This window comes from Polistes fuscatus, unplaced genomic scaffold, assembly GCF_010416935.1.
Source record: "Polistes fuscatus isolate 324 unplaced genomic scaffold, CU_Pfus_HIC Scaffold2, whole genome shotgun sequence".
Classification (NCBI taxonomy): domain Eukaryota; kingdom Metazoa; phylum Arthropoda; class Insecta; order Hymenoptera; family Vespidae; genus Polistes; species Polistes fuscatus.
Genome location: NW_025113096.1, coordinates 7,696,325 through 7,724,101, shown reverse-complemented (window position 1 = coordinate 7,724,101; position 27,777 = coordinate 7,696,325). Strand labels below are relative to the sequence as shown.

The 27,777-nt window shown below is 37.9% G+C and overlaps 1 protein-coding gene across 1 annotated transcript; it reads right to left on the bottom strand.

The window, feature by feature from the left end:
• Nucleotides 1-27,777, bottom strand: LOC122516257 (homeobox protein abdominal-A homolog). The gene is made up of 3 exons (XM_043633933.1): nucleotides 27,006-27,777; nucleotides 24,146-24,178; nucleotides 1-401 (listed from the first exon to the last, which is right to left on the bottom strand). The coding sequence occupies exons 1-3, from the start codon at nucleotides 27,775-27,777 to the stop codon at nucleotides 1-3; spliced, it is 1,206 nt and encodes a 401-aa protein (XP_043489868.1).

The following is a 27,777-nucleotide window of genomic DNA, read 5'->3' as shown; positions in this document are numbered from 1 at the left end:
CTATGTCGGCACCTTACTAACCGCCTTCAGTAGATCGCTCTGCGACTTGTCCAGACCGCTTACATGATGTTGTTGCTGATGCTGAAGTGCTGCATTTTGTTGCTCCTGCTGCATCTTCGCCTGTTTCTCAGCCTGCTGTTTCTTCATCATGTCTTGTTCCTCTCGTTCTCGTCTCGCCTGCTCGTTGATCTCCTTTACCGCCCTCAACTCCTTCTTCAGCTTCATTCTGCGATTCTGGAACCAAATCTTGATCTGCCGCTCCGTCAGGCATAGGGCATGCGCGATTTCTATTCGCCGCCGTCGCGTTAGGTAGTGGTTGAAGTGAAACTCCTTTTCCAATTCCAACGTTTGAAATCGCGTGTACGTTTGTCTTCCACGACGCCTCGGACAACCGTTTGGACCTGGAAAATAATAAGAACGGTCGTCTTTAATTTTTTTTATATATGTTCTCGAATCATTCCATTTATTCCGCATTTGATTTTATTTACATTCTATTCGCTCGTTTTTCCGTCATTTCATTTTCTCTCTTTTTTGTTTGTTTTTCTTTTTTTCTCTTTTTCCAAAATTGCAATAAAAAAAAATGTTCTGTGGTACGTTACGCCAAGTCGACTCGACTTATCTTTGAACAAGGAATTACAGAACAAAGACCGCCATAAACGCGTCGCACGAGAAATCTCATGGATCTCCCCGCGTATCTCCCATCAGGAAAGTTTGCGACTTTTCTTTCTTGACTGACCGTCACCACCACCACCACCACCACCACCACCACTACCACCATCATCACTATCGTCATTCTGATGTCAGTCACAAATCTTAACTCTCTCCTTCTTAGCTTTCTCTTCGTAAGAGAGAAACAAGAAAAAAGAAAAAAATGTTATCTCCGAGTGGTGTCTTTATTGCAGGGGTAGGAAGAATGTAGCTAAAAAACTGTGAAAGAATCCTAAAAAAAAAAAAGAAAGTCCGATTCCTGAGTTCTCTTCCATTGTCGTAGAGGAAGTCAAAACCCTTTTCAAAAAGATGTCCTTTTTTTTCGTAATCTAACTTCCCGAGAGAAAGTCAAGGTTATAAACGCAGTCTTGCCGAACAAAACGATTCTGAGTTTTTTATGGTGTTTGAATAGTCATCGAAATTCAAGCGCGTAATTCAGTATACCTGACGCCTACATCTCACCTGCATTTTTACCTAAAAAAGTTAAAACTGTGAATGTCCTTGAATCTTGCTGTTAGGGTTTGTGAGTCAAGAAAAAATATTTGTTTATTGTTTCAGTTAATAAAAAATGAAGGAATACAATAATTCTAATAAATTTTATTACAATAGATAGCAGAGAAAGCTTACTTCTTCCTTTTTCCGCATTCTTATCTTAAAATACTCTCATAATGCAGTCATAAATAAACGATCGATTGAAGTAATCGCAGGAAGAAACGAACAACGACACCAATTATCATATCGATCAGTATTCGAATCACATACAATTCGAAATAAACATTCGAGTATCCCATGACACCGGTGTGAAAATGTGAGATATCGTAAATTTTTACGAAGGTAGAATGAACGCAACGTGAATTCTCTTTTTAATGGACTTATAAATTTTCAACGATAATGGAATATTAGAGTAGCGACGATGAGAGTTGTTACTGAACGAATAAGTCAACCAGACTGACAGATCCTTCCTGTCGTGATAAGTATTTTTTATTATTTCATTTTACTCTCTCTCTCTCTCTCTCTCTCTCTCTCTCTCTCTCTCTTCCTATCTTCTTCTATTTTTCAAAGATCAATTCAATTTTTTTGGAGATCAATTTCAATGCATATCACAACGATAGAAGATAAGAACGTGTCATAGAGACAGAAAATATTTTCTCGTAACCTTAACTTTTTAACGCACTTTGAAATAAAATATGCAGGATTTTCAAAGCGAGAAACGTTAGAACTTATGCGTCGGTCGAAACACGTCATTTAAATCCAATATTTTAAATAATAAACCTCTATTCCTTCTCTCTTGGCATTCCTCGTATTACAAACACGCTTTTAAAAGATGCATCTTCGATAAAAGCCAATTAATTTGTAAGTCGGCGTACGTTTCTTCGCACGTACAATATAAAGAATGGCTAATAAATCAACGGGAAGATTTTATTGCACGAAATATGATAACAATATAAAACGATATATCCTTAGGCTTTTATTCAAAACGCCTTCAGTGATTTATTAACACCGAAAATTGATTACATAGATAATATCATTATAATACCCACATTTAACAACACAAATAGTAATCAATTTATATCAAATTGATATCGTAACATTTAAATCGATTATGTTAAATATAACATAAAAATTTAACGAACGAGTGATACCGTGTATCCCGAAGTATAGTTTAATATTTAAGCATTATAAAAATCGCTGCGGCAAAGCTTTCATAATGTCACATAAAATCAAATTACGTATTCGTGGAAGATTCGCAAAAGAGGAAGGAAAAAAAGGCAAAATCGGAGTTCTTACGAGCGATCGTTATTTTAAAAAGAAAAATAAACTCGATACTACTCTGGAAAAGGTGAATTCTCGGAGTTCCCTCGGTACCTTCGATGGATCCTTCCTCTCGGCGAGGAAGCCTTCGATGGTGAGAACCGAACGCGGATCTTGATGCAGGTTAAACCATCAAGCACATATCGTTCAGTGCCAAGGAGAAAATTCCGAGAGAATGCAGAGAATGCTGATATTGAATTCAGCATGGCCGTTCACAGCAATGTGGTCCACGAAGAGCGAAAGAGAATACGAGAGAAAGAGACAGAGTACATGTGTGCATATACATGTATTACTTACGAAGGTGCATATGTGTGTATATGTGTCTATACGTGTAGACTCGCACAAACTCTGACGCGTGCGTCGGTATGTGCTTTTTCGAGGGGAACGTGCGCACGATCTCGACATACACACACATATACACCTACGCACACATAAGCACACGAAGCATAAAAACGGAGCGCTGCAGCACCACGAGGTGGTAGTCGAAACTCGAAGGGTGCGCCATACGTTACCTTGGCAACCGAAGGGGAACCATTCCATCCTGTTGGCGGCACATCACGCAGGGGCGAGTCAAGGCAGAGCTCGAAAACCCTTCGTTGCAGCTTTCCCTCCCTCCATCCCTTCCTCTCTTCTTCTATTCCTTTCTCTCTTTCTCTGTCTGTCTGTCTGTCCCTCTCTCGCTCTCTCCCTCTCTCTCTCTTTCAACCTTTTCATTCTTTCTCGCTCTCACTTCTCATGTTCTTCTTCTTCTTCTTTTTCTTCTTCTTCTTCTTTTCCAGTCTAGAGTTCTCGTCGGTCTACGAAAACCGGTGAACCTGATTGCGGCTATTTCATTCGCCATAAATATCCGTTGGCGGCCATTGACGAAGTGCCGCCACAAGCATTAAATATTAAGCATCTCTACGAGATAAAAAGACTAATGCTTTTGAAATATGTCGATTTTTCTTTTCAAAAATATATTTTATTGCATATAGATTGGTTATTTATGAAATTATATTCCAATGAGCTTAAAATGACATTTTACAAAGAACAAATAATTATAAAAAATTTATTTTTTTTAAAAAGATTGAAATCGAAAGAGAAAAATACGGATATAATTAACTCCATTCATGAACTATCAATTTTGAAACTTGATCCGATTCAATCGACGTTTGCTTATTATCATAATTCATATTTATTCGTTTTGCGCTGTACTCTCAGCGATTTGATATAGAGAAACGAAGCAGAGACAAACAGGAATCATTAGCTTCAAAAACGACGTCCAAGAAGACTTGAATCGCGAGTTAATTGATAAGATATTCGAGAAAAAGAGAGAAAAGCTCGGTCATCGAACGTATAGCCTTTCTCTTTCTATCTTTTGAAAGTTTTTTTTTTTATCTATTCGTTTATAGTAATGAAGATCCGGGCGACGTTAACGAGCGTTGTATCGTTACGGCTTGATTGGTCAAGGTTCGTTAATTATCGTGCACCGATCGACACGGTTTTTCTTTTCTTTTGTTTCTCTAGTTTCTTTCTCATTCCTTATCGGCCGACATAAATAAAAGTCTTTGCGTATTATTGTCTTCCCTTCTAATAATGAAGTGCCGTGTTGCTGCTCCGAAGACTCGTTAACGATCGTTCGTTCAGACGATCGAGTTCTTCTCGTGGAATTTTTTCTTCATCGGATCGAAAAGACTTTTGTCACTATCATGCCACTCTCAAAACGTAGATCCAATTAAGCACCACTACTGAGAACGTTCTCGCGGCTAATTAGCCCGACATTCGATCGAATGATTTAAGACAGAAAGAAATAACGTTAAATGTGTATGTGTGTATATGTACACATTTACATACAAATATATATATTATATTTATGCGTATGCGCGCGCGCGTGTGTGTGTGTGTGTGTGTGTATAAAGGTGACGCAGTTGCCGTGCATTTGTGCGAACACGCACACCGAATAAAGCAGCACTTGCGCAGTGGTAAACACAAACGCACAAGGAGAAACCGAACGAGTATAAGAGAAGGAGAGCGTGTAACTGTGGAGGGCGAAGGCCTGCGCCTAATTGCGGCCGTATATTAAGTTTAATATCTGCTTCGCTCGCCACACGCGGCATGCACGCTCTCGCGGAGTAGACGAGGATATTGAGGAAGTTTGTTCGACCGCGTTGCCACCCTCCTCGACCACTCGCATTCCATTATTTCTATCTCTCTCTCTCTCTCTTTTCAAAAACCATTAGATATTTCTTTCTTATTATTCAAAATTTCTTAATCTTCACTTTGAAACGATCAACTGGCTGCGATCTGGTTATCGAGATTAATTGATTTCATTTGATTTTTCATTGTAAAACGTATTTTGCTCAAATTAATTTATGAGATTGATATCATTTTTTGCTAGAACAAAAAGATTTATATATTTTTTATCGAATGAAATAATAGGTAGTAGAGAGATATTAAAGGATAATTTTTTTTTCGACCAACAGGCAGGAGAAAAGACGTAGGGTTGGACGTTCTCCCTCGAGGACACACCCCCTACGCCGTCTTCGCGTTCCAGTTACTTAGCTACGTAACATCGATTTTCTGTGCCACCCTACGCCTGATAAACGGAGTGCCGATAAATCGCTTTCTCGATGGTTAACGTCAGCGTCAGTTCGACCATCGTGTTCTCATCTCTCTCACGAATTTATACATCGATCGCTGAACGTCGAAATATATTCTTCATGAATATTTGAAATTTATTGTTATTTAAGATCTTGAGTTCGATTCTTAATCAGTATTAATATTATTTCCATTTTATCGAGAATGTTGCACGAGTAAGAAATAAATAATAATAGCTCGTTGCTCACTATCAAATTTATAATTTTGTTTTATGGATTTTGATAAATATCAATTGCACCGAACTGGAAAGCATACAGCACTTTTAGATTCTGCGTATCTACTATATTTTTTCTTTTTTCTTTTTCTTTATATTACGGTAACATTACAAATTTTAGATATATTTTCTTACATCAGTGTATTAAAGTTGAATGGACATTCGTTGGCGATACAACAAAACGCAATTTCGATCGATATAAATTTAAGAGTAAGAATCGTACTAATTTTCAAACGGTTAATCTTATTATATTATATCTTTGAACTTACATCTTTCGGATAAGTGACATTCCGAGAGGTAAGTTTGTGATATTTTGCGAGTAGTAAAGTTGAGTAGGGGAATTCGTAGAGGAAACAGGGATAAGTGGCAGTCGGTTCAAGTAGAGACTGGACAGTCGTTTGTTTCGAGCCAGCCGGAATAGCTGCGGCTATCAGAGTAAGTAAGGTAAATACTTATAAGAGACAGAGAAAGAGATAGGTAGACTCTTCATGAGCATGTATGTATAATATTCATATATACGTGTGTGCGCGGGAGCATTCTACTAAACCAACAGTGGTGCCAGGTTGTCGTAAATCTAAAGAAGCGATTAAATGTCAACCACGTGCCTGGTACTCGTCTCTTCCGCGATTTCGGTTTTTCCATGTGTGGAGAAACGTGGTTAAAAACAATAACGCGATTTCAACACACAAAGCGTTCTTTGTGACTTCTCGGGAGCAATTGAATTGTCTGATGTCACGAATCTCCTTAAAAACGAGTTGTTGTTTATATATCAATTTTACATCTCATTTTTAGTAATGTATAAGACATCGATCGATTACGATTGGATTTTTAAACAGATATGACTTAATCAATGTCGTATCGTTCGTACGAATAAAATGATAGGCATGATCTAAAGAAGATGTTTATAAACCGAGATTGGCACGACTTGATACTTTCTTCTATGAGCATTAAAGTTGGGTGGCTCGTTCCATCTAACATAAGATGATCAAAAGGAATGGTAACGTTCTGTACCAGGCGTTGTCCCAAGTGTCGTGAGTCGTACATACATACATAATTTATACATGATGCTACGTAAATATATATTACGTGCAACTTGAGAGCTACCAGACGGCGCTAGAGCGTCAATGACTGCTGTCCATACGTACGCAAAGAGCTACAAAACATACAGCTCATACCAAACGCGTAATCCTATCTCGCTATAAGGAAGATTTATACGGCTGCGTGCTAGCGCCGCCATAATACATTTTACACACAAACGTCAATATATAACTTAGATACGTATGAGTAATACGTGTGTGTTCTTTTACATCTACATGATTTTGACTAGCACACGCTATAACGCAAAGCTGTAATAATTTTTTACGTTTCTTTTCTCTTTCCAGATGCCAAATAGAACTCTATGGAATAAACTCGTCGAAGAGACTACGGATCGACACACCAGCTATCTATTTACAGAATCTCGAATTTCCGTAGGTGTAGTATTTTCTAATTATCTTCAGTACAGGTTCGTAAAGCGATGTATTTTATGCGGACCAAACTCGGTTCGGAGGAAAAACAAAATCTGTCATACTTACTTATCTAATACAAAGCGAAAGAGAGAAAGAGAGAGAAGGAGAGAGATTAAACAGCAACCTTGAGGAGTTTGCACACTCCATTCGATTCGTCGGAACACGATTTCGATGTAAAATTACTTAACTAAGTGTATAAGTTAGCGTAATTATAGCGTTGAAGCATCTTATTCAAATTAGTCGAGTAGATTTAATCGCAATTCCTTGCCGGTTTACAATAATTACCCGTAAAAGAGATAAAACTATTATTAAATAACTTTAGTTCGATAATATCGAGAACATTGTCGTCGTTTGATAATAGAATATCGAACGAAATATTTTTCTATCGACGGAAAAATTAATTGAAAATTAATAATAGATCTGTTTTAAGTCAATTTATTGTTTACTTATGTTGGGTTCTTGTTAATAAATTTTCATCACAAAGCGGGAGAAAATAATAAACGCGGTTAAATTTATGTTTAATACACTAATTAATAATAATTACATTTCCCTTGAAGCAATTAATTAAAGTTACGTTTATTAAACCGAATGAGTGTTTCACGCCAAGGAAGGATGCGTGCTCGTCGACATCTCGTTAAAAAATAATTACAAGAGGTAACCAGACTAATAAACAAATGATTAAGCGACGTGAGATGGGAAACGTAAGTAATTCGCTATACAAACGGAACAATTCCATTCGATTCGCGAAACATCATCTTAATCGTTCGAATATTAATTTCTCTTTCTTTCCTATGCCAGTGTTTTTTGCCGGAATACTTAATATTCGCATTAATTTTACGATAAAAATCAGTCAGCGTATTTTCAAGCAGGAGGTCTCACAGATTTTCTACATTCGAAACTGGCAACTTTATTCGCTACCCTTTTGCATTAATGCAATTCGGCTTTAGTTGCCTGGACCAACTGGGATTAGAAAAGTATAAGGATTAGTTTCATAAATCATCTACGCGAACCGAATTTAAGAGTTATCGTCAAAAACATTTTTCTTCTATTTAGAAACACACCCGCATATTTATTTATAAAAATTATTTCATTATAAAATATATTAGTATTATACATAAAGAAAGAAGTAAGAAAAAAGGAAGCAAATGTTAGTGAAACGAGTAATACAAAGATTCTTCCCCACTTCTTATCACAAGAAGAAGAAGAAGAAGAAGAAAAAAAGAAGAGAGAGTTCATGGATGACGATCGAGGATGCTGTTTCCTTCTCTCTTTTTTCTCTATTTCCTTTTACCTCCTACTCTTTCACTCTTTTTTTTTCTCTCTCTCTCTTTCTTACTCCACATCCTCTTTCTCCCTCTTTGACAAAACTCTCAACATTTTTCACCGACTGGAAATTTTATTCGACCGGCGAACCGCGAAATTAAGCCGTTTTGAGATATTTACGAATGAATATCGGCGAAACTCCAACAGCGAGGACACCACGAACGGACAAAGACGGAGAGAGCTATGTATTATGTTAGTGGGTGGAAGAAAGAAAAAGTATTCCAAAAACTGGACGTCATTTGTCTTCGTCGTTCGTGGAATTGCAATATTTATACGAAACGTTCCATGAATTTCTTGATTGAGACACTAATGAAACTTTAATCAACAATGATCGTAAAGTGAAAAGAAATCATTTCTTAATAGGAGGAATAATCGTAAACTTTTTAAATATCTACCTAAGTAGACGTAAAAAAAAAGTAACGTGCCATAAACCGTTCTAATGACGACTGACACGAAGAAGAAGAAGAAGAAGAGAATTAGAAAAGAATAGAACTAGCTAGTAGCCTAACTAGTTGGCTAGTAGGAAAATTAAAATCGATTTATCCTGCGTCGACTCTTAATCGTTTCTATCTTTTGCGATTAAATGAAACAGGTGCACACGCACGCAACCTAGTGTGCGTATGTATATACGTTTAGCTGCAGCGGTTCATCACGTTCGCAATAGACTTAAATCCTGATTGGTTGGACAGCTCGTTCCATGGTCTCGCGTGGGGTGTACAGGTACGTTCCCGACTCCAGATCTATACTATAGATATATATGTATAGATATATAAGTATATGCATATACATGCGCACACACGCATATACAATATATATGAGGATATCCCGTTCGTGTATAAGTATATATATAGCGACTAGTAATAAAGGATTCCGACAAGGATGGATGGAGAGGGAGGAGAGTAGGCTCCATTGTTCCCGGTGGAACCCAAACGCCATCCATAAGGGCACCTCCCATTATCTGCCGTGTATCTGCCATACACACTACGCACACACCTTACACCTACGAAACACAAGCGTCCTGCTTGTTTCGAGGTGCGTCCGCGCGCACGCAGGAGGATCGGATCTCGCCCAGATGCTGGCTATGGCGTCCTCTCTTTTATATACGTGTAGGTGTATTCGTGTTCGTCGACTGAACGTGTAGTTATTTCTCTGGATGGTGGCTCTAATCTTCCACAAAATTGTAAAGCCGCCGGTGAAATTTATAAGAGTACACCGGATGGGTCAAGGAAGAGAAAAAAAACGAGAATGAAAGAAAGAAAAAAAGAGAAAGATAGTAGCGACGATATTGTTTCTCCAAACGAAAAATATCTTCTCGATAGGATCTTCTTCTCGACGGCAGACCGCCGTCGTTGCTAGCACGTTACTCCTCTTGCTTTCCATCTTTAATGATTGTTCATGTTCATTTGCTCATACGGATGTTAATATTCTCACTAACAGAATTTTGAAGGCACAAACCTTTATGAAATATCAAAGACCCTTGGTGCGCTAATTATGCCAATGTCTAAGAAGAAATATCGAGAGTTGAGTGGCTATAGCCGCGGGGGCGATTTTCAAAAATAAAATAAGTACCTCCCAGTATGGCGCTCTGCCAGTACTAAAATACATGTAATCTCGTCTCACGATTTCATCGTGAAGGGGATGATGCTCCGGTACCGAATTAAATTTTCATTTTATAATAAAGAACGACATGTAGGTAACGTCACCCTACATCGAAAATGTTGAAGATGGAGGCGGCTGTTACGTATTCGCAAAACGAAAGGCACCCTTCGAAAAATTCTCCCTTCTCCTTTACAATACAACGGATGGGAACGCAAGCTCCCTGTAGAACCTTTAAGAGTCTAATTACGAACCACCTTCGATCCCCTCTTCGATGTCCCTTTTCAACCCTCATATTTTCCATCGTGCCAACCACCCTCGTCCTCACTCCCACCCATTGCGTCGCCATTACATGCAAATGCCATGGTGTCTCTTTCCGCTAATAAAAGTCGTACTCCTACAATTTAGAACATCCGACGTAAGACTACGATAGTGACTACAGCTTCCGAAAAATACCTTTCCGTAAAGTAGCACGTGACGTCTCATGGAGAATACGCAGGATCAAGAAGATTATTACTCATTAGTTGCTAACAGGATCCTACCTTGTTTTAGAATATTTTATTTAAATGATACGCGCATTTAAGCGAATCAAATGCGCCTTAGGAACATCGTTATCTGTTAACGTTCCTATTTTATCGGCCGTCTCGATCAAATGCTTCGAGTTAGCGAGAGAATTGTCAACTTGAATGGTTGCTTTAAGTCGATATTGCGGTTCCGTTTGGCTCTTGAGAAAATTGTGAGGAGTCGGTTATTGAAAGAAATCATTGAGCTGTGATAAGATTTTATCCGGTTGAGAGTTTATATCGTTGGGATGTGTCTATCTTCCTAGTGAGAAACATTGGACTCTCGAGATAATGTTTAATCGGAGCACGTTGCGGTTTTACGATATTAGAACGTGTTACGCACCCTTTCTCCTTTTAATCTTTTTTTCTTCTTTTCTCTCTTTCTCTCTCTCTTTCTCCTCTTTTCTCTTCTTTTCTCTTGCTTTTCACCTTTTTTTAAGAACACCAGCAAGTACGAGCTGGACGACTCAAGACGTTGCGTCAATGGACTTTACAACTCTGAGATGTTTAACCTGTACCATGGAAGTGCCTAAAATGTGTTTGTAATGCATTCTTCTTTCTTCCCTACGTGTGTCGTATTCACATATATGCACAAAGACATATAGATAGGCATATACATAATATATGGCGAACCCTCGGTAAGAATGTACATATTGGCCAAGCCATTACCGCTCCATCAAATCGTGACAATCATAATAGCATCGCCTTATATCGTTGAACAATGTGATTGAGATCTCTGTAGACGTGCCTTCGGCTACCTAAGAACTTCCTATGTTCTTTCGCATAACATATTATCCTACGCGTTTACGCGATACTTAACGTCAGAAACAATAACTGTAAATCTAATGGAAAGAGAAGGTAAATAGATTATGGATAAGTGTTACAATAAAATAAAAAATAAGTACAAAAAATATTGTTCCTATAATTTACCTGAATTATTGAAAATTTAAGAGAATTTTCGATACGTTATGTAAATTTGTTGAAAGACAATATTATATTTGTGGGACGCTTGAAAAAGATAAACGAGGACTTTACTCTTACTATTCTAATAGTCTAGTTGCCCAGTTTAGATGGTCCACCGTATCGTGTTACCTCCCTTCTCCCTCGACACATTATTTGAGCACATTTAAACAATAATGCAAGGTCTACTAAGTTCATTCTGCCTGATGGCTTATAATATCTCTGTTGAGTTCAAGGCGAGCACAACATGTTTAAAACCTTCGTATCATATAAATAAACTCCGAAAGAGAGAGAGAGAGAGAGAAAAAGAAAGAGAGTGGGAGAAAGAAAGACAGAGAGACAGTGAAAGAGACAGTGCCAACGAAAAATAATCCCTGATAATTTTGCGTTTCCATGAAATGCGCGTATCACAACGAAGAAACACTATTTATTTCCAAGAGGATACAGTATATATAAATGAATATTTTCGTGAGATCATAATCTTATCTTTTGTGGTCGTGCACCAGACACTGATTAATTCCTGTAACTCGATACAGAAAGTTTGTAGATTTTCGGCTCTCTTATTACCACGAAGAATTATTCGAAGAATTCCTTTGAGAAAAAAATACAAAATATAAATTAATTTTTAACTCTCCATAATCTTGTAATTAAATCATTTTACTGAATTTTCTCGACGATACTTGTAATTAGTATTAAAAAATAAAATAATCAATTGTATTATACACGTAGAAAGTCGATCGAAAATTACGATTGAACGAATAAGAGAATTGTTAACGAAGGAGTAACCAAAGTAAATGAGTTTGTATTCGATAATGAATTGACTATGTATCATTATCAAATCGTCAAGAATCTTGGATTCAAAGGCATCTCGTAAAAGGGCGATCTACGGGCGGTCATGGAGCAACTAGCTGACTACACGGTCCATACACCAAGAAGGAAGAGTCGTTAAGCAAACACACGTATAATAAAAGCAGTAAGATAGAAGAACTCCCACGGGGTTTACCCCCACTTTCAAACCAGTCAGCCAGCCAGCCAGCCAGCTATCCAGCCAGAAAGCCAGCCAGCCAGCAAGCCAGCAAGCCAGCCAGCCAGCTAGCAAGCAAGCCCTCCGAACTCCACATCCTCGTTCCTTCATGGCTGCTCCCTTGGATGCAATGCGCTCAGCAGAAGGGAATAGAGCGCACATGCGCTCTCGTTCGCAGGCTCCGGTAACGATTCCACCATCCTCCCGACCTCGTCGTTATGACTTGGCACCCCCACCAATGTCCTCGATCACCCGGCAACCACCACCACCACTACAATCACTACTACTACTACTGAACGTTACAGTTGAGGGGTATAGGATCAACTCCGTACAACGGACTCTAACACGAATAAACCGAGGCTCGTCGTACATACCATCGGAACGTTTCCATGTTTTTCTCCTTCGCGAGACACGAGCCCACGTAGTCTACATAGAACCTTGCCAGTTATCGTATTTGCCGTGCACAGCTAGAAAATGTGTCTCTTTCTTTTTCTCTATTTCTCTCTCTCTTTTTCTATATATATGTATATATGTATATACGTATATATACAAAGAGAGAAAAAGAGAAAGAGAGAGAGAGAGAGAAAAGGAAGCTACCGGTTGGCTATGCACGTAAGTACGTAGAGGTGTACGCGGGAGAAGCAGGCGCAATACCTTCCAGTAGAGCCGCGGGCAGTACAAAAGCTGGAAATGGGGCCTTTAGTTTTTATCGAGGGATAAAAGTCGTGATAAGCTGTATCAGGGGTATACCGTGAAAGAGCACAGCAACGTACCTGCCTGATATTCAGACCAGATCGCTCGCCAACTATATGTATATGCGTATATACGTTCCTCGCAGTGTTACTCCTCCTCTTTTACCATCTCGGATTTGGTGTAGACATTGAAGATCGTTTCTTTGCTTCGATCCAACCGATTTTGTTTTCCATCGAATAAAAGAGAGACAAAATAACGAGAACGTATAAGCAAATAGTGTGGATTTATTTTAAAAATTATTATAAACAGTTGTAAATAACTAAATTCATAATAGACTGACAGTATTATTCGTTCTTTACTTTGAAATAAAAAAAGAATTAGTTTTTTCCATTATAGATCAAGTTTAATGATCGTATAAATGGGAAAATAAACTCGAAAGGATATAAGAAAATAGATAAAAAAAAAAAAGGATAGCAATATTCTTCAGACCACTTTCTTGACGTCGAAATAATTTGTCGAATTTGTTCCCTTACGACTCTTTCGTTATAGACCTTGTAGAAGGGTCAATATCTTGTAAAACGGTTCGTCGCTTCGAAGTAGCCTCGTATCGTGCTTTTAGATTTCGCTCAATGGACTTACGTGACCCTTTCCTTCTGACTAGAGTTAGCTAATTCGTTTCTATTATATTTACCGTGCCTTTATTTTCTTTAATTCGAAGAAACGTAGCTGCACCAGTGTTTTTGCATAATCGGACAATAAGTTCTATTGTGTTGTTTTTCTATTGTTTACATGTTGGTGCAATTGCGATGAACAGGATCGTAAAGAATTTGTCAAAAAGATAACGAACATATCAAGAAGTTAACCCTTTTCACTAGTAGGACAATAATGCACACTGAAAGGACAATGCGGGCCGTCGGTAATTCGAGTTATACTTGATGCGGGTTAATTGCGAGATGTCCTTGTAAGGTGTTGTAATAAGAAGATATAGAATATGATAGGAAAATGTCGAAGACGGCAATAGAAATACAAGTGAAAAGAAGAGAGAGAAAGAGAGAGAGAGAAAGAGAATCGAGCTATGATCCATAAAATGTCATTACCGAATGCGGATAAAGATGTCACTGTACAATACGCAATGCTGATCTAAGCGTAGAATGCGATACGAAGTATAAATATACTTTGAAAGCGAACTGTAAGCGCGTACATGAAACCCAATACGCTTTATTCGCAATAAACATAGACATAAATCGTTCGAATGACTAATTAGCGAGTTCTCCAAACATCTAACTCTTTAAAGTTAGATCATTAAGCTATCTATCTCATTACTCTCGAAACAAAGATACGATCTGTATTCTCGATCATTGGTATCTTTCTATTCCCAGATCTCGAAGTATCGATGAACTGTTCCCACCGTTGAACGGTTAAAACGAAGAGTCGGCAATGAAATCGAAGCTGCGAATAGAAAGGAAAGTTCGGTAAACGTCAAGCGCACACTTTGTTCCAACCAATTCGAAATGCGGCTGGCTTGTACGAGAAGAGAAAGAGAAAGAGAACTAGAGAGACAAAGAGAGCAAGAGAAGGAAGGATGCAGCTCCCTATTCGGTATTGGCTATCTTGGAGCATAGATTATACAGAAGCCCTCTGGGAGAACGAACCACCCTACTATCTACCTTCGAACCCTCTTCTTGTACCTCGACCACGACCCGCCTTCGTCTCTCCCTCTCTCTCTCTTTCTCTCTCTTCTCTTCCCTTTTAACTCTGACCTCTCTCTCTTTCTCTCTTTCTCTTTTTCTCTATCGCTTGCTTTCTCTTTACATGCTATGGCTAAAGGTCTATATCGCGCACCGTCAAACCTGCCCGAATTGCTCGTCGTCGTGTTATGCAAACGGCCACATTTGTTACGATAGTGCTCGCCAGGGGGTCGTTCTCTACTACACTGCCGTGCCACAATGTCGTAGAGACGTAGAGTAACACAGTCATGTAGAGGATAGCAGAAAGAGAGAGAAAGAGAATAATCGCGCGAGTTGAGTTTCAGTCGAACGTGGCCACGATTCAAACCGAGTGCCTTCGAGCGAGCAATGCTCGAGTTGCCGGCAACCTTTTCCTACCTTTTCTCAGCACAGTCAACGTCGTTCCATATGTCAGCACTATGCTTCTGTAACACGTTCTTTTGTCTCTTTGATCAGTAGGAAAAATTGTATCTTTTCTCTATCCTCTTTTATTATTAAATCGTCTTTCATTGTCAGAACTAACCCCCATCCCCATTAAATGCTATCATATGCATTTACATGGATATTACTGATTGTGAATATAGAAAAATCGAGAAAATAAAATAAAGAAATCTTTGTGGAATAATAATAATGGTTAATTATCATTCCATTCTGATTTTTTATATATTAATATTACAACGATAGATAATCGCTATAATGTTATCGATATTATTAAAGGAATTCAAAGCTACCGCTCAAGATCCGAAAAAGTATTATGTCTTTGGTTACTCGATAAGATAAACAAATGTTTACTTTTGAATTGAGATTCTTCGTCATATGATTTCTAACGAATATTTTGTTTCTTCTCTTCTTATAGGTCTATGAATAACACGCAAGCAGAGAGAGAAAGAGGGAAAGGAAGAGAGAGTATAGATAAACACTTCAAAGGTCGAATCATTATCTCGAAATCCGATAAGCATGTAAGTAGGTATATACATACATTCAGTCATAATAAGAAGGCTAACATGAATGCACGTTATTCTTTACTCTATAGAAAATCATTCCATCATTTATATTATTCAGCAAATATTAAAAAGGGAACAAATCCTGTATGTAAGAATATTTCTTTTAAATAATAACCATAACTAATTTTGTTTAATAGTTTCACTACACTTTACAGTTTGTCTTTTTTTTGGAAGAATATTTAGGTAACTTCAATTAACCGTTTTAAATGTTTCTAACTAATAAATTTGATTGTTAGAGACAACCAAAAGACAAAAATGTTGGCAATAAATAAGGAATCTATTAGGTTCGAAAATTCGTGAAATCGCGGATCTTCGTCAGTCGTCAGGCGTTTCTCGCTATCGTTCTGTCCTCGTCGTAAAACTTTATCGAGCGTGTAACTGACACCGCTGGGCGCATCATCGTATCGTTCGATTTTAACGACCATCCCGTGTGCTCGTTTCCCTTTGAAATGCCGTCGATGAACTTGAAATCCATGAGAGAGAGAGAGAATGACAAGATGTAGAAACGGTTCAAGGAAGTCCGACTTACTGTTATTATTGCTGTTGTGTTGAAAAAACGCGTCTTTTTTCTCTTCTACATTTAGTATTAGTTTTGGCCGAGGTTAGTGTAATGAAGAAAAGTCCGAAGATTGTTAGGAAATCTAGTCGAAAAATATTCCAGCTTTAATCCTTTTATCCCAACGGTATAGATAGGGATAGGTTATCAAGATAAAATGTAAAGGAGCATCGTCTTCATTTTGCATTAAGAAAGTTTCCTTTGGAATTCGTCGTTGGACGAATACGAACGAGGTAAAGGAACAAAGAGAAAAAGAAAGAGAAAGAAAAAAAAAGAAGAGCGAGTGAGTGAAGGGGAGTAGAGGGACAAGGGTTAGATATTCTCGACTCTACCACGACGAACTTCCGCTACAGAGAAAAGGCGATTTTTCTCTTAAACACTACGGTAAACTAAAGTTTCGGCATAGAGATGAAGAGAAGTTTGACGCCAGCAACGACAACCGACCGGAGGACTACAATATCTGTTGAAAACTCTCACCGAAACGAGATGTTTGTTACGGGAAAGAGAAACTTTTAGCTAAAAGGGGCCAAAAGCGAGCCGGAAACGCGAATGGTCCGAATCGTCATGAGTAAGAGGAGAGGGTAGATACTCGTTATATGTTTTAGAAATCTGACTTCTTCCTGTACAATTTGACTTTATATTCTTTTTTTTTTCTTTCCTTAACGAACGACCGAAACTAATAGTCAGATCTTCTAATTTGAATTTCACGAGCGAGATTTTAAAAGAAGATGAAAGTTGGCATTCGATATTAATTAACATTTAGAACAATATAATGTATTCGAATACAAGTTCTTCTTAAAAATTCAAGAAAGAAGCGTTTAATAAATCAGATTGTATAGAATAGTATATCGTATTTATATAAGGTTATTAAGTAAGCAATATACGATATGTAAATTTGAATTTTTTAACGTTGCAACATTGTGTAGATTGAGTGAACATTGGAGAATGTAAAAAGTTATTCGTTTATGGTATACAGAGAATTGCAATTAATAGTTAAGTTAATATTAACGATTATAGAATAAACGTTCCCACGTGTGTTGGGTTAAGTGATTTATCGAATTACTTCAAATTAATGAAAATCTTTTGATAAGGATCTTCGGATAATAGGACTAAATACAGTAGCATAGAAAGTAGACGTATTCGACTAATATGTAAGAATTTGCGATTGCGTTTCGCACGTGCTTCGTTCTTATTTCAGATAGATTTCATTTAGTTCATTACACAACTTGGATAATCGATTATTTTAATTGAAATCCGCGATTTCGAACGCCCATATACTTATCTACTTATTGCGTATCGAACGTAATTTAACAGCAAAGATCTTACGATCCATTCGATGTTTCCGAGGGAAATGGCGAGTCGAATAAATTAATAGAGCGAAGGCTACACGAACAGGACTTTAGGCTCGATCGAAAAGTAAAGGTAACGCGAATGAGGAGAACGGGTTAACCTTATATGGAATCCAATGCGATAAAAAAGGAGAAACGAGATTCCGGGATAAAAGTGATGGTATAATTGCGATAAATTATACCATCCGGCAATAATTAGCTGGGTACGTAGGCAAACAGATGGGAGGCTTCTCATCCGTGTAAACGTACATTTCGATATTTCAAAGCTTTAGGAAGAGTCGGCAACTATTCTATATCTACCTAAATAAATAACTACATACCTATGTATTTACGTATACATTATATATAGCGCTTAGTCAAGCTCCCCTAATAATCAGTTCATTAAGGTTAATGGTTGCCTCTCTAAATTAAAACTCAAACGACCACAAAGACTACTTCTCGGCTAAGATCGCACGTGCTTCTTACTAGAACAAAAGATTAAGCCCACAAATTTAACTTCTTTTAACGCTTGACAAACATAAATTATATATATATAGTTCGTTCGTCGTTCGTACGTTCGTTGAGTGGTATCCTATCTGACGGTTCTCTGAAAAATACTCGAGACGATGAAGCGGTCAACGATACGTTTTATCGACGTACTTTCGCGATACGCTTTGATCGGCTGAGAACATTCTTTATAGACGTACGTCGGGTTAATTAAGAAATGTAATTTTTTTTTTTAATTTTACTACTTTCCTTTTTTACATCGTATTCTATTTTCATACTTAAAAGTTCCTTCAAAATTGTACTACTTCGTTAAGCCACCATTTACACTCGTTACGTCATCATCTTAAAATGTATCAATAATATAAGATGAGTTTATCGTGTGGTAATAGAAAAAGAACAACCAATCGATGGTATGCGTTTTGTTTATACGGCGAAACGATACGACGGCATTAGTAGAAATTTACGAGGATATCGGTAAATCTGGCACGTCGTAAAAAACTCAAACGATTACTTCCGATGGACGACGATGCTATTTCTTTTTCTCTCTCTCACTCTCTCTCTCTCCTTCCCTTTATTTTTTATTAATTTCATGGCTTTTGATAAAAACTACTTTCGACTTATAATGTCGTAAATAAATGCATACAAGTCAAAAGGAATTTATTTAAATACGCTGTGAAATATTTTTTTCCAAGAATCTACTATTTATTTATCGCGCTTAAAAGATAAGCCAGTAACAGTAATGAACACGATGCAAAACTTACTTAATGAATTAAAATACTAAGTATATTGATATAGGAATCGTTAAAAGTTATTTGAGTAATAGTTCCATTTATATGTAATGTTTTTAAATACGAAATTTCATTGTAGGAATGTCGTTGTCCGATAAATAAGGATCTTATCAAATTAAACGGAAATTCAAGTTAACAAATAAAAATATTCATTCGTTTAATAAAATTTAATTAATATTTAAAGTAGTCGTGATATTTCTTTATTAACATTAAATAGTATATATGATAATTATTAAAATCTTTGTGATAAAATTCATATAACCCATTGAATTTCTTTTTTCCCCCCATCAGAGATTTAACTAAACCTAGAAACACAAATTCCAATGTTTTTCTTCATTTTTTTATTTTTCAGAAAGACATGGCCAAACAAACGAAGCCTTTACTTTCACTTTGTCAAGATACTAAAAAAGCATCGGTGATTTACACGCTCCGATCCTTCGATCAGGTAAACTTGACTTTCGACTATTCGGCATCAGCCATGACGAGATACGTGACAAAAAAGATAGGATGAAAGTTCGGTAAAAAACTCAGCTATTCCTTAAAAAAGTCGAAATTTATTTTCTCGTAAAAGGGTATCGTTTCTTTTTTCCTCGCTGTTGGTATCCAGAGACTGAAAAGAACAAAAAAAAAAACAGACAAAAAAACGAAAGTGTTTGAAGAAAGAAAAAAAAGGAAAAAGAAAGTTTTGAAGTTTCATTGAAGCATCCCGTTGTAGGCCGTTTATACGAGTTTTAGTCTCTTGTTAAAAAAGTAGAAAAGTGAAAATTATATTTCGTGAGGTGTAATAATAAAATAAACGTAATGAAAATAGATAAAAATATAAAATAGCGATCTCGTGTCCTATGAAATACGAGAGAAAACGCTTTTAAGTGGAACGACCCCTAAGCCATTTTGTAATGTTATCGACGAAACTCGAGATGCAGCTGCACGTGTCGTTGCGCCATTCCTACGAGTGCCCTATACAAATGTCCACGATACTTCTCTCTTGACCGTTTGCATATATGCATATTATCGTTATGCAGGTAAAGGACATCGGTTGCATACTTATGCGAACATCTCGTAGAAACTTTTTCGTGGATTCTGTCGTCGCGAGCGGGACGTGCCTCGAAGTAAAACGATTCCCTGTTAGACTTACCATGACCCTGAGAACATTGCGACATACACTTATATGTTTCGTGTATAGATATTAGTTAACGTTAAATATCAAATTGATTTTATTTAATATCTGTTCATAAGCCTTAATTCTTTTTTTTTCTTCTTATTTTTTTTTTTGAAATCAATCTAATTTATCAGAGAATACCTATATTTTTGAATATTGCTATTATGACAATGAGTAAAATTAAAAAAGTAAATAAAAAAAAAGAAAAAAGAAAACATAATAACGAACTTCAATTTAATTTTTATCGTTTCATCATCGTAATCTAGTCGAATCATTCGGAAATTTGGATTTTAGTAAGGAAAGGATAAAAACGTTGCGTCCGTCGGCGAAGATAGTAAAGATATTCAGGTCGAATAGGTAGCGCTTCCTTAAATTCGCACTTACGTCCATTAATATCGAATTTCGGGAATTACAGGAGCGAGCATGGACTCCGGTTCCGTTCGTATTGGAGCACGAATGGGAAGCGATAAAATGTGTTGGGGCCCAGCGATCGGTTGGGCACGCGATTCTCAACGATAGCAGACTGCCTACGTAGAGAGGATGCTGCGTTGAAAAGCCCGGTTTAAGGTAGAGGAGATAAAAGTAAGGCGGCCTTTTCGAGGAGGTGCAGGAAAGTGTAAACGTACGGTGACGTTTAGAATCGACCGGTCGTCCTGGGGATTTGACTGGTATGATGCTTTCGGCACGCGACAAAACGGGGTACGCGCTGCGCCGTATGACCATAAAATAAACGTTTGGGGTGGCGCAGGCGGAGGCCAAAGCTAGCAGCGCATAAACACTTATATAACGGCAATTAAACTGCTTTTAAGGCCCATAAAACTGCAGTTTCAATAATCTCTGTGACAACACGATTCTCTCTCTCTCTATCTATCTCTCTTTCTCTCTCTCTCTCTCTCTCTCTCACTCATACACACACACACTCACACTTTCTTTTTTTCTACGTTTTTCTTTCTGAGTTGCCATACCCTTCGTATCTCTTCACGATTCCGTTCTCCAATTCTACCCATCTCCCTCGTACACCCCTTTTTCACCCTTCTTCATCGTCCTTCAAAATACTCAACAATTTTCTCTATGAGTTAGATCAAACTAACGTCGTTTAAGGTCGAAAGGTTTTTATTATCTTGAAAGGAATGGTGAAAAGAATGAAACGTTAAAAAAAAAAGAAAAGAAAAGAAAAGAAGAAAAAAACGAAGGAAGAAAGACGAAAGAATCTTCGGGTAGAACAGAGGAAAAAGGCGTCGACGGTCGAAACGATCACAAAACTCGTTTTCATGAGTTCAGGATTGTCGTAGTTTTCCGAGAGGGTAGAACAGGGTTGCTGGTCACGGGGTGTTCACGCGACAGTAACGGAACGCGTACGCCTAGTTGGATTTCGGTGTGTACAGAGAAGGTTAGCGCGAGATAATGTATAATTTATAATCAGACCGAAGCTGCGTCGTTGTACGAGCTGAATCCTCCGCCCCGAGAGCCGGCAACCCCTCATTAGCATTCGATGATGGCTGCCGCGTCCTGCAGCGTCGGTATTATCCCATTTCATCGTCCCTGCTTGTTCCTCCCCTACCTGGACCTCTTCTCCACCTTTCCCATCCTCCGTCAATGCTACCCCTTCTTTCTCTTTCCCTCCACCATAGTCACTCTTAGCGCCGTCGCTTCAACTACGTTTCTCCCTCTTTCTTTTCCTTTTCCTCTCTTTCTCTCTCGCTTTTGCTCTGCATCAGAAGAGCCATCGAATATTTCCTCAAAAAGTATGACACCTATTGCAATTTCGTCCGAAGTACGCTTCGTGGGACGAATTCCGGATGGATGGCCCATCTTTCCCAGTTCGTACGTGCGCCCGAAGGAAACTTTTCCTTCGGTTATAACTTGCCATATCAATGATATATCTACTACAATTTCTCGAGGCCGGTTAGAAAATTGTTTCTTCACGATGACGGATCGACATGTGGTCGATAATTACGACCACGAGGGTTAGGTAGGTATACATTTATCCAATGATATAAATATATATATATTATACTTTTTTGTTGATGTATCTTCATGTTTGTATGTTCATTGTTTATTATAAATTTGATAGATTTGGGAAAATACATTTGCATGATTAGTATTAACGAAGGGTAAAAGAGAAGAAGAAGGATTAATTAAAGTATTTTAAAAGTGGCAAATCTGAAAAATTCTCAAGAGGCCGTAATGTAATAATCGGTATAATTCGATTACGTTCTTTCAACGACTATAAAGAAGTCAGATTGTAGAGTTTTCGCATTGCGGCCTCGTTGGAACGACTAACGAAGATCGGGTTCGCTCCATAAAAGTGTAAAGGATGATAGGTAATGATTTTATGAGCACGATCTACGCCCACTCCTCGTCACGCCGTCATCGTTTCCCTCTACTTCTTTCCTCTCTTTAACAGTCTACTCGGCCCTAAGCTTGGCTCGAGTAATATAAACGCATCGTTGAAAGCGAGCGAAACGGGCTCGTGAGATTTCCACTTAACAATTTTTTCACTCTTCCTTCATAAACGTTTTATGTTGGTAAGTAAGTACGTTACGTGAAGAATACATTTGTTTTTTCGAGAATAATAAATAATTCCTCTCATTGATCTAGGACATCTATCTTAACTTTCTAAGAAACTTAAATTTATCTATCTAATTTTATTCATTATAATAAAAATATGTATAAACAAATTCTATTACGATAATAATATTTAGCAATTCATTATTAAAGAAATAAAGAGTTATTATAATCTTTGAGAGAGGAGAGAAATTGTGAATACAGTAGAACCTATATGCATGCTATGCATACATGCTATACATACTTACATACTATAGATACTTACATATGTGCATATATAACTCGGCCGGTGTTAGCTTTGGTGATCTTGTAAATATTATCGAGCAGGAAAGAAAAATATTGGCTAAGCCTTTCTCCTCCGACAGGAACGATAGGCTTGACCATGGATTCGGAATCCGGGAGTACGAGGTCCGTTTGAAATTATTAACCGGTGAGCGTAAACAAACCGAGATAATAAAATAAAAAGTGTTTGAAGTTTTAATTTTATCTAATCGCTATTTACTACGCCATTGTATGGCCATAAGTGGCTCTATAAAAGATAGGCGCCGGATTATTCGCCAGCAACATTATCACAGTGACGACAGGTGTAGTTGGCCGTATACATGTCCTTCTTGCATGCACAAGTATCATAAATGAATAGGATACAACTTCGCGCGTGCGGCCGGTAGTACGACTCACGTGAACGTTCCCAAACCATGACCTTGCTCTTGACGCGTTCAAAAGATCCCACATATATTACGTAGTAGTTACGTAGGCGAGCCTTTCCGTTTCTCTAAAGATTAGACAATGCAAATGGTTACCAGGTACGTAAATAAGTACTTGTTAGTTTTCTACTTGTGTTTCATAAATTTCGATTAATTATGTATTTAAAAAACTATTATAATAAATACGTTGAACATAGGTTGATATTTAATTATCATAACTTTATATCAATAAATGTAGTCATAATTTTTCATTGTTAACTAGATACGCATTGTATGTTAAAAACACTGTCATCGTCGCGTCGTTGAACTTCGAACTAAAAAAAAATATTTTTTGTAATGTAAGTTTGGAAAAAAAAACGAGATAGAGGGTAAGTCCCTGTGAATAGAAATCAGGGAAGAAAAATATGCTTACCATATGTAACTGTATGAGGGCGTCCTACGCAAGGAAGAGAAATCCTTATACGCGACTCCTCGTAAGCTTTTCCCTAATAACGATATCGTTTGAGAACCCTTTTGTCGCGTATTTCCGACGTATGTATATATGCACATAAGTATGTAGTATAGGTAAGAAGGTATGTAGGCATAGTACGTGTATACGTAAGAATACTACGTATAATTTTATTGAAACCCGGTAGCTCTTGCAAATATATTTTTAGCGGAATCTTCTCGGTCGTATAACGTACTACGTTACGATTCTAATTAACGAGAGAAATGCGGAATAAATATGAGCGATCTTAAGATAAAAAGAGGAAGGAACTTTACTCACCGCATACGACTCTGTCAAAGGGACTCATCCAATCTGCAAAACAACAAAAATATCATTATAGAGACGTACTCGAAAGTCGTGAGCATCCGCTGATTAAAAGACTCGACATCCTTGTAAATTATGTTACGATATTTTCATCAGGCGACAACGTTCCCAGAACATTCTGCGAGTGTCGTTTTCGAATTAGAAAGAGAAAGAGAAAGAGAAAAAGATAAAGATAAATGAAGCTAAAGGAAGTCAAGGTTTCTTTATTCTTAAAAAGAGAAAAAGAGAGAAAGAGAGATATTCACGTTCGTCGAACTTTTTAGCGGATGCTCGCGTTCATAAGACACAAATGTAAGTATATAAGTAAATAGATATATACAACGTTGAGAGTTAAGAGACTTAAGCCGACAGAGAGATGCAAGTGTAAGAGAAAGGCGAATAAAGTGAGAGAGAGAAGAATAGGGAAAGGGTGAGGTGGGACAAAAGGGGGCTCTCGACGTCTCATACGTTTCGCTGCTCCAACAAGATGCAATTAGAAAGTTAGGAAACTCTTAGCAGTGAAACGCACAAAGCTCGCAATAATTTGAGGCGGCGGGGCGGGAAGGATTAAAGGAAGGATCGGCATTGCTAAAGCACATCTCCCGTAATCCTCTTTGTCTCTCGATTCAATTTAAGCCGCATCGGATTACGCCCCCGGCGCGACCGCGACGACAATGACATTTTTTTCTGCGCCTTTCTTTCTTCCTCTCTTATTGTTTTCTTTTTCGCTCTATATCTCTACATTATGGCAATTAAAATTCAATGAAATTATAGTTGATTATTTTATTTAATCGATCTTGTATTTAATTGATCGGGTAATTATAATCTCATTTTTTGCAATTATCTTTTGTTTTTGAATAAAGATAAATATTGAAAAAAATTTTTTAAATGATAAAGTTATTTACAACCGATATATATGTAAGATTTACGTATAGTGATGAGATATATTTATAATGGTAATAATAAAGTAGTATTTATTAATAAATACTTAACAAGGTATAATGTTTTTAAGAGATAGAATAGTAAGTATCTATAATCTAATGATCTAATGCTAACAATAAGTGTAACTCCCCACGTCCGAAAACAACCGCAAGGAACACCCGAATCCGACTCGTCGTCGCTTATCGTAATCCTTCGCCGTTCCCCGTTGTCTTTCGTACCTCCCGTTACACTTATCACTCCTCAATTCTTATTAAACTCTCAGAAAAACGCACACGCACACAGCACGCACAGTCCTACCCATCGCCTACTTATATCCTACATCCCCTCCATCGTCTCCCGTTGTTTCTCGTCATCTCCCTGGAAACTTCCCGATCATTCCAAAGGCTTTTCCGCTATTTCACATTATCGAGAACGTTCGGGAGACTTCGATGTAGCTATACAAAGGCGACAAGTCCAGATGATTTAACCTTAAAACTAACATTCCTATCTAACGCTCTTCCTTTGTCTCGACCGGATGCATTCTTTCATTTCTTTCAATCACTCTACACTCATACCATTCACACATTCATATCTATACTTCTTAACAATTCAAAACCTCACATATATATAAATAATATAATAATTAATAGCGATTGAGAGATAGATGAAAATATTGCATTTAATTTAATTACGAAAACAATTTAAAAAAAAAAACGAATACTAATCACAAAAATTGTATACCAATGAGTTTAGAATGCAAATAACTGAGTACTTTTATTCATATAGTAAGCTTATTCATGTTAATGTTAAGCAAAATACTTATGTAAAACTATTAGCAGAAATATCAATTTATTAATATCTTTTTATCGCTGAGAGTTTGTTATCAACAAGTTTATATTCGGTAATCAAATAATTATCATTATAGTTGATAATTTTTAAATGTTTGGCACGAAACGGATAATCAGGCGAATATATTTGATGATTGGACGGTCAATTGGCAAGACAATATTCAAAAGATTAGCATCCAATCGTTACGCTATTTTAAGACAGCAACAGGAAACAAACTCTGTCTAATAATTTGCTAAATACTATGATTAAATCTCAATCGAATTATATTCAAAGGTAGGCATATACTGTTTTAATTACTCTTTACGTTCTATTATTACCATTTGTCTCTTTATGAAGAAAAATATGAAAATAATTTGATATTTGCGAAAGATGAATAATTTTGGAATATTAATGAACCTTACGAAATTCGTGACTTAGCGAGCACGCGTTGCGTTATCGCGTTTGCAAATCTGAGTTATAAATTTGATAATTTTAGGGGGAAGAAATTTATCCATCGCTTAATGAATATTCAAAAATATAATGACGATAACATTCGACTTCAGGATCGATTGAATTAAGTAAAAGGGTGAAATATTCTAAACAGTAAAAATGTTTATCTTTTAAGAGTATGTTCAAAGAACAATGATAGATAAGAATAAGAAAAGACATATTTCTTGCACGACTTTACAAAGGTGCACGCTCGAATAACATTAGCGACGCAAAAACACGACATCGACACTTTGTTCGAGCTAATAAATTAACAAAGAAGTATCGTCGAAGGTGGTACACGGATAATGCATTATGTACGACACGAACAGAATAAGTTTCGCGTTAAACAATAGGAGTTATCGCCTCAGCGTGAGCTAGAATTTACCAAGTTTCATTATGGAGAAGAAAAAAAAAGTGTCGCGAAGCAAAGCTATCTTTGAAACGTACAACATCGTGTCACGAGGTAGACATGGATTATATTTTATTTTGATTACGATTTTATACGTTTGAAAAGTCAATTAGTCAAGATTGTAAAAAAGTAGATGTAAACATAGTAGAAGATAGAAGATCTAAGGATAAAAAGAGGTAAGGTACTCACCAGTGATGGACATCCAGGGATAGCGAGGAATGTCCGAAATACCAGGCTGACCGGTGGTAGGCTGCTGACAGGAGGTGAGAGGGTCGACAACGGCCGAGGCCGCGGCAGCCTGGTGATAGAATTGTGCCGCCGCGGCCATAGATGCGGATGCGGCCGAGACGGCGGAGGAAGCTGAGGCGGAAGAGACGAGGCTACCAGGAGTAGCACCGTTTTGATGATGATGGCCGAGGGTGTAGTTGACCATCGGGTCGGCCGATGTGGGTGCGACATTGCCGGCAAGGCTAGCGGTGTATCGGCAAGATTTGTCACCTGCTGTCGCGGCATCGACAGCCGCTGCCGCGGCGAGGGCAGCGCTCGAGGCTGCGGCCGCGCTCGAACCGAATCCAGGTACCATGCTGGAGGTCGCACCGAACGCGGCCGCCGCGACCGCTTGCTGTTGCTGGTGATGATGGTGCGCGGCCGCGGCCGAAACGTAAGGATACATGCTTGATGCGGTGCGGGCCGCCGGCGAGGTCGAGGCCGAACTACTCGAGTGTTGAGGGCTCGAGCCCGTCGGACTCGGCGAATTGTGTTGCTGTGCGTAATTTACAGCCGCGGCCGCGACCGCAGCCGCGGATAGGCTTGATTCTAGGCTCGCAGCCGCGCTCGCCGGACTGCTCGCAGCGGTACACGCCTGGATCGTACCGGGATTCGCGCTCGTGAACAGTTGTTGGTGATGGAACTGCTGATGATACTTTGGTAGCATACTATCGATTATGAATTTCGAACTCAT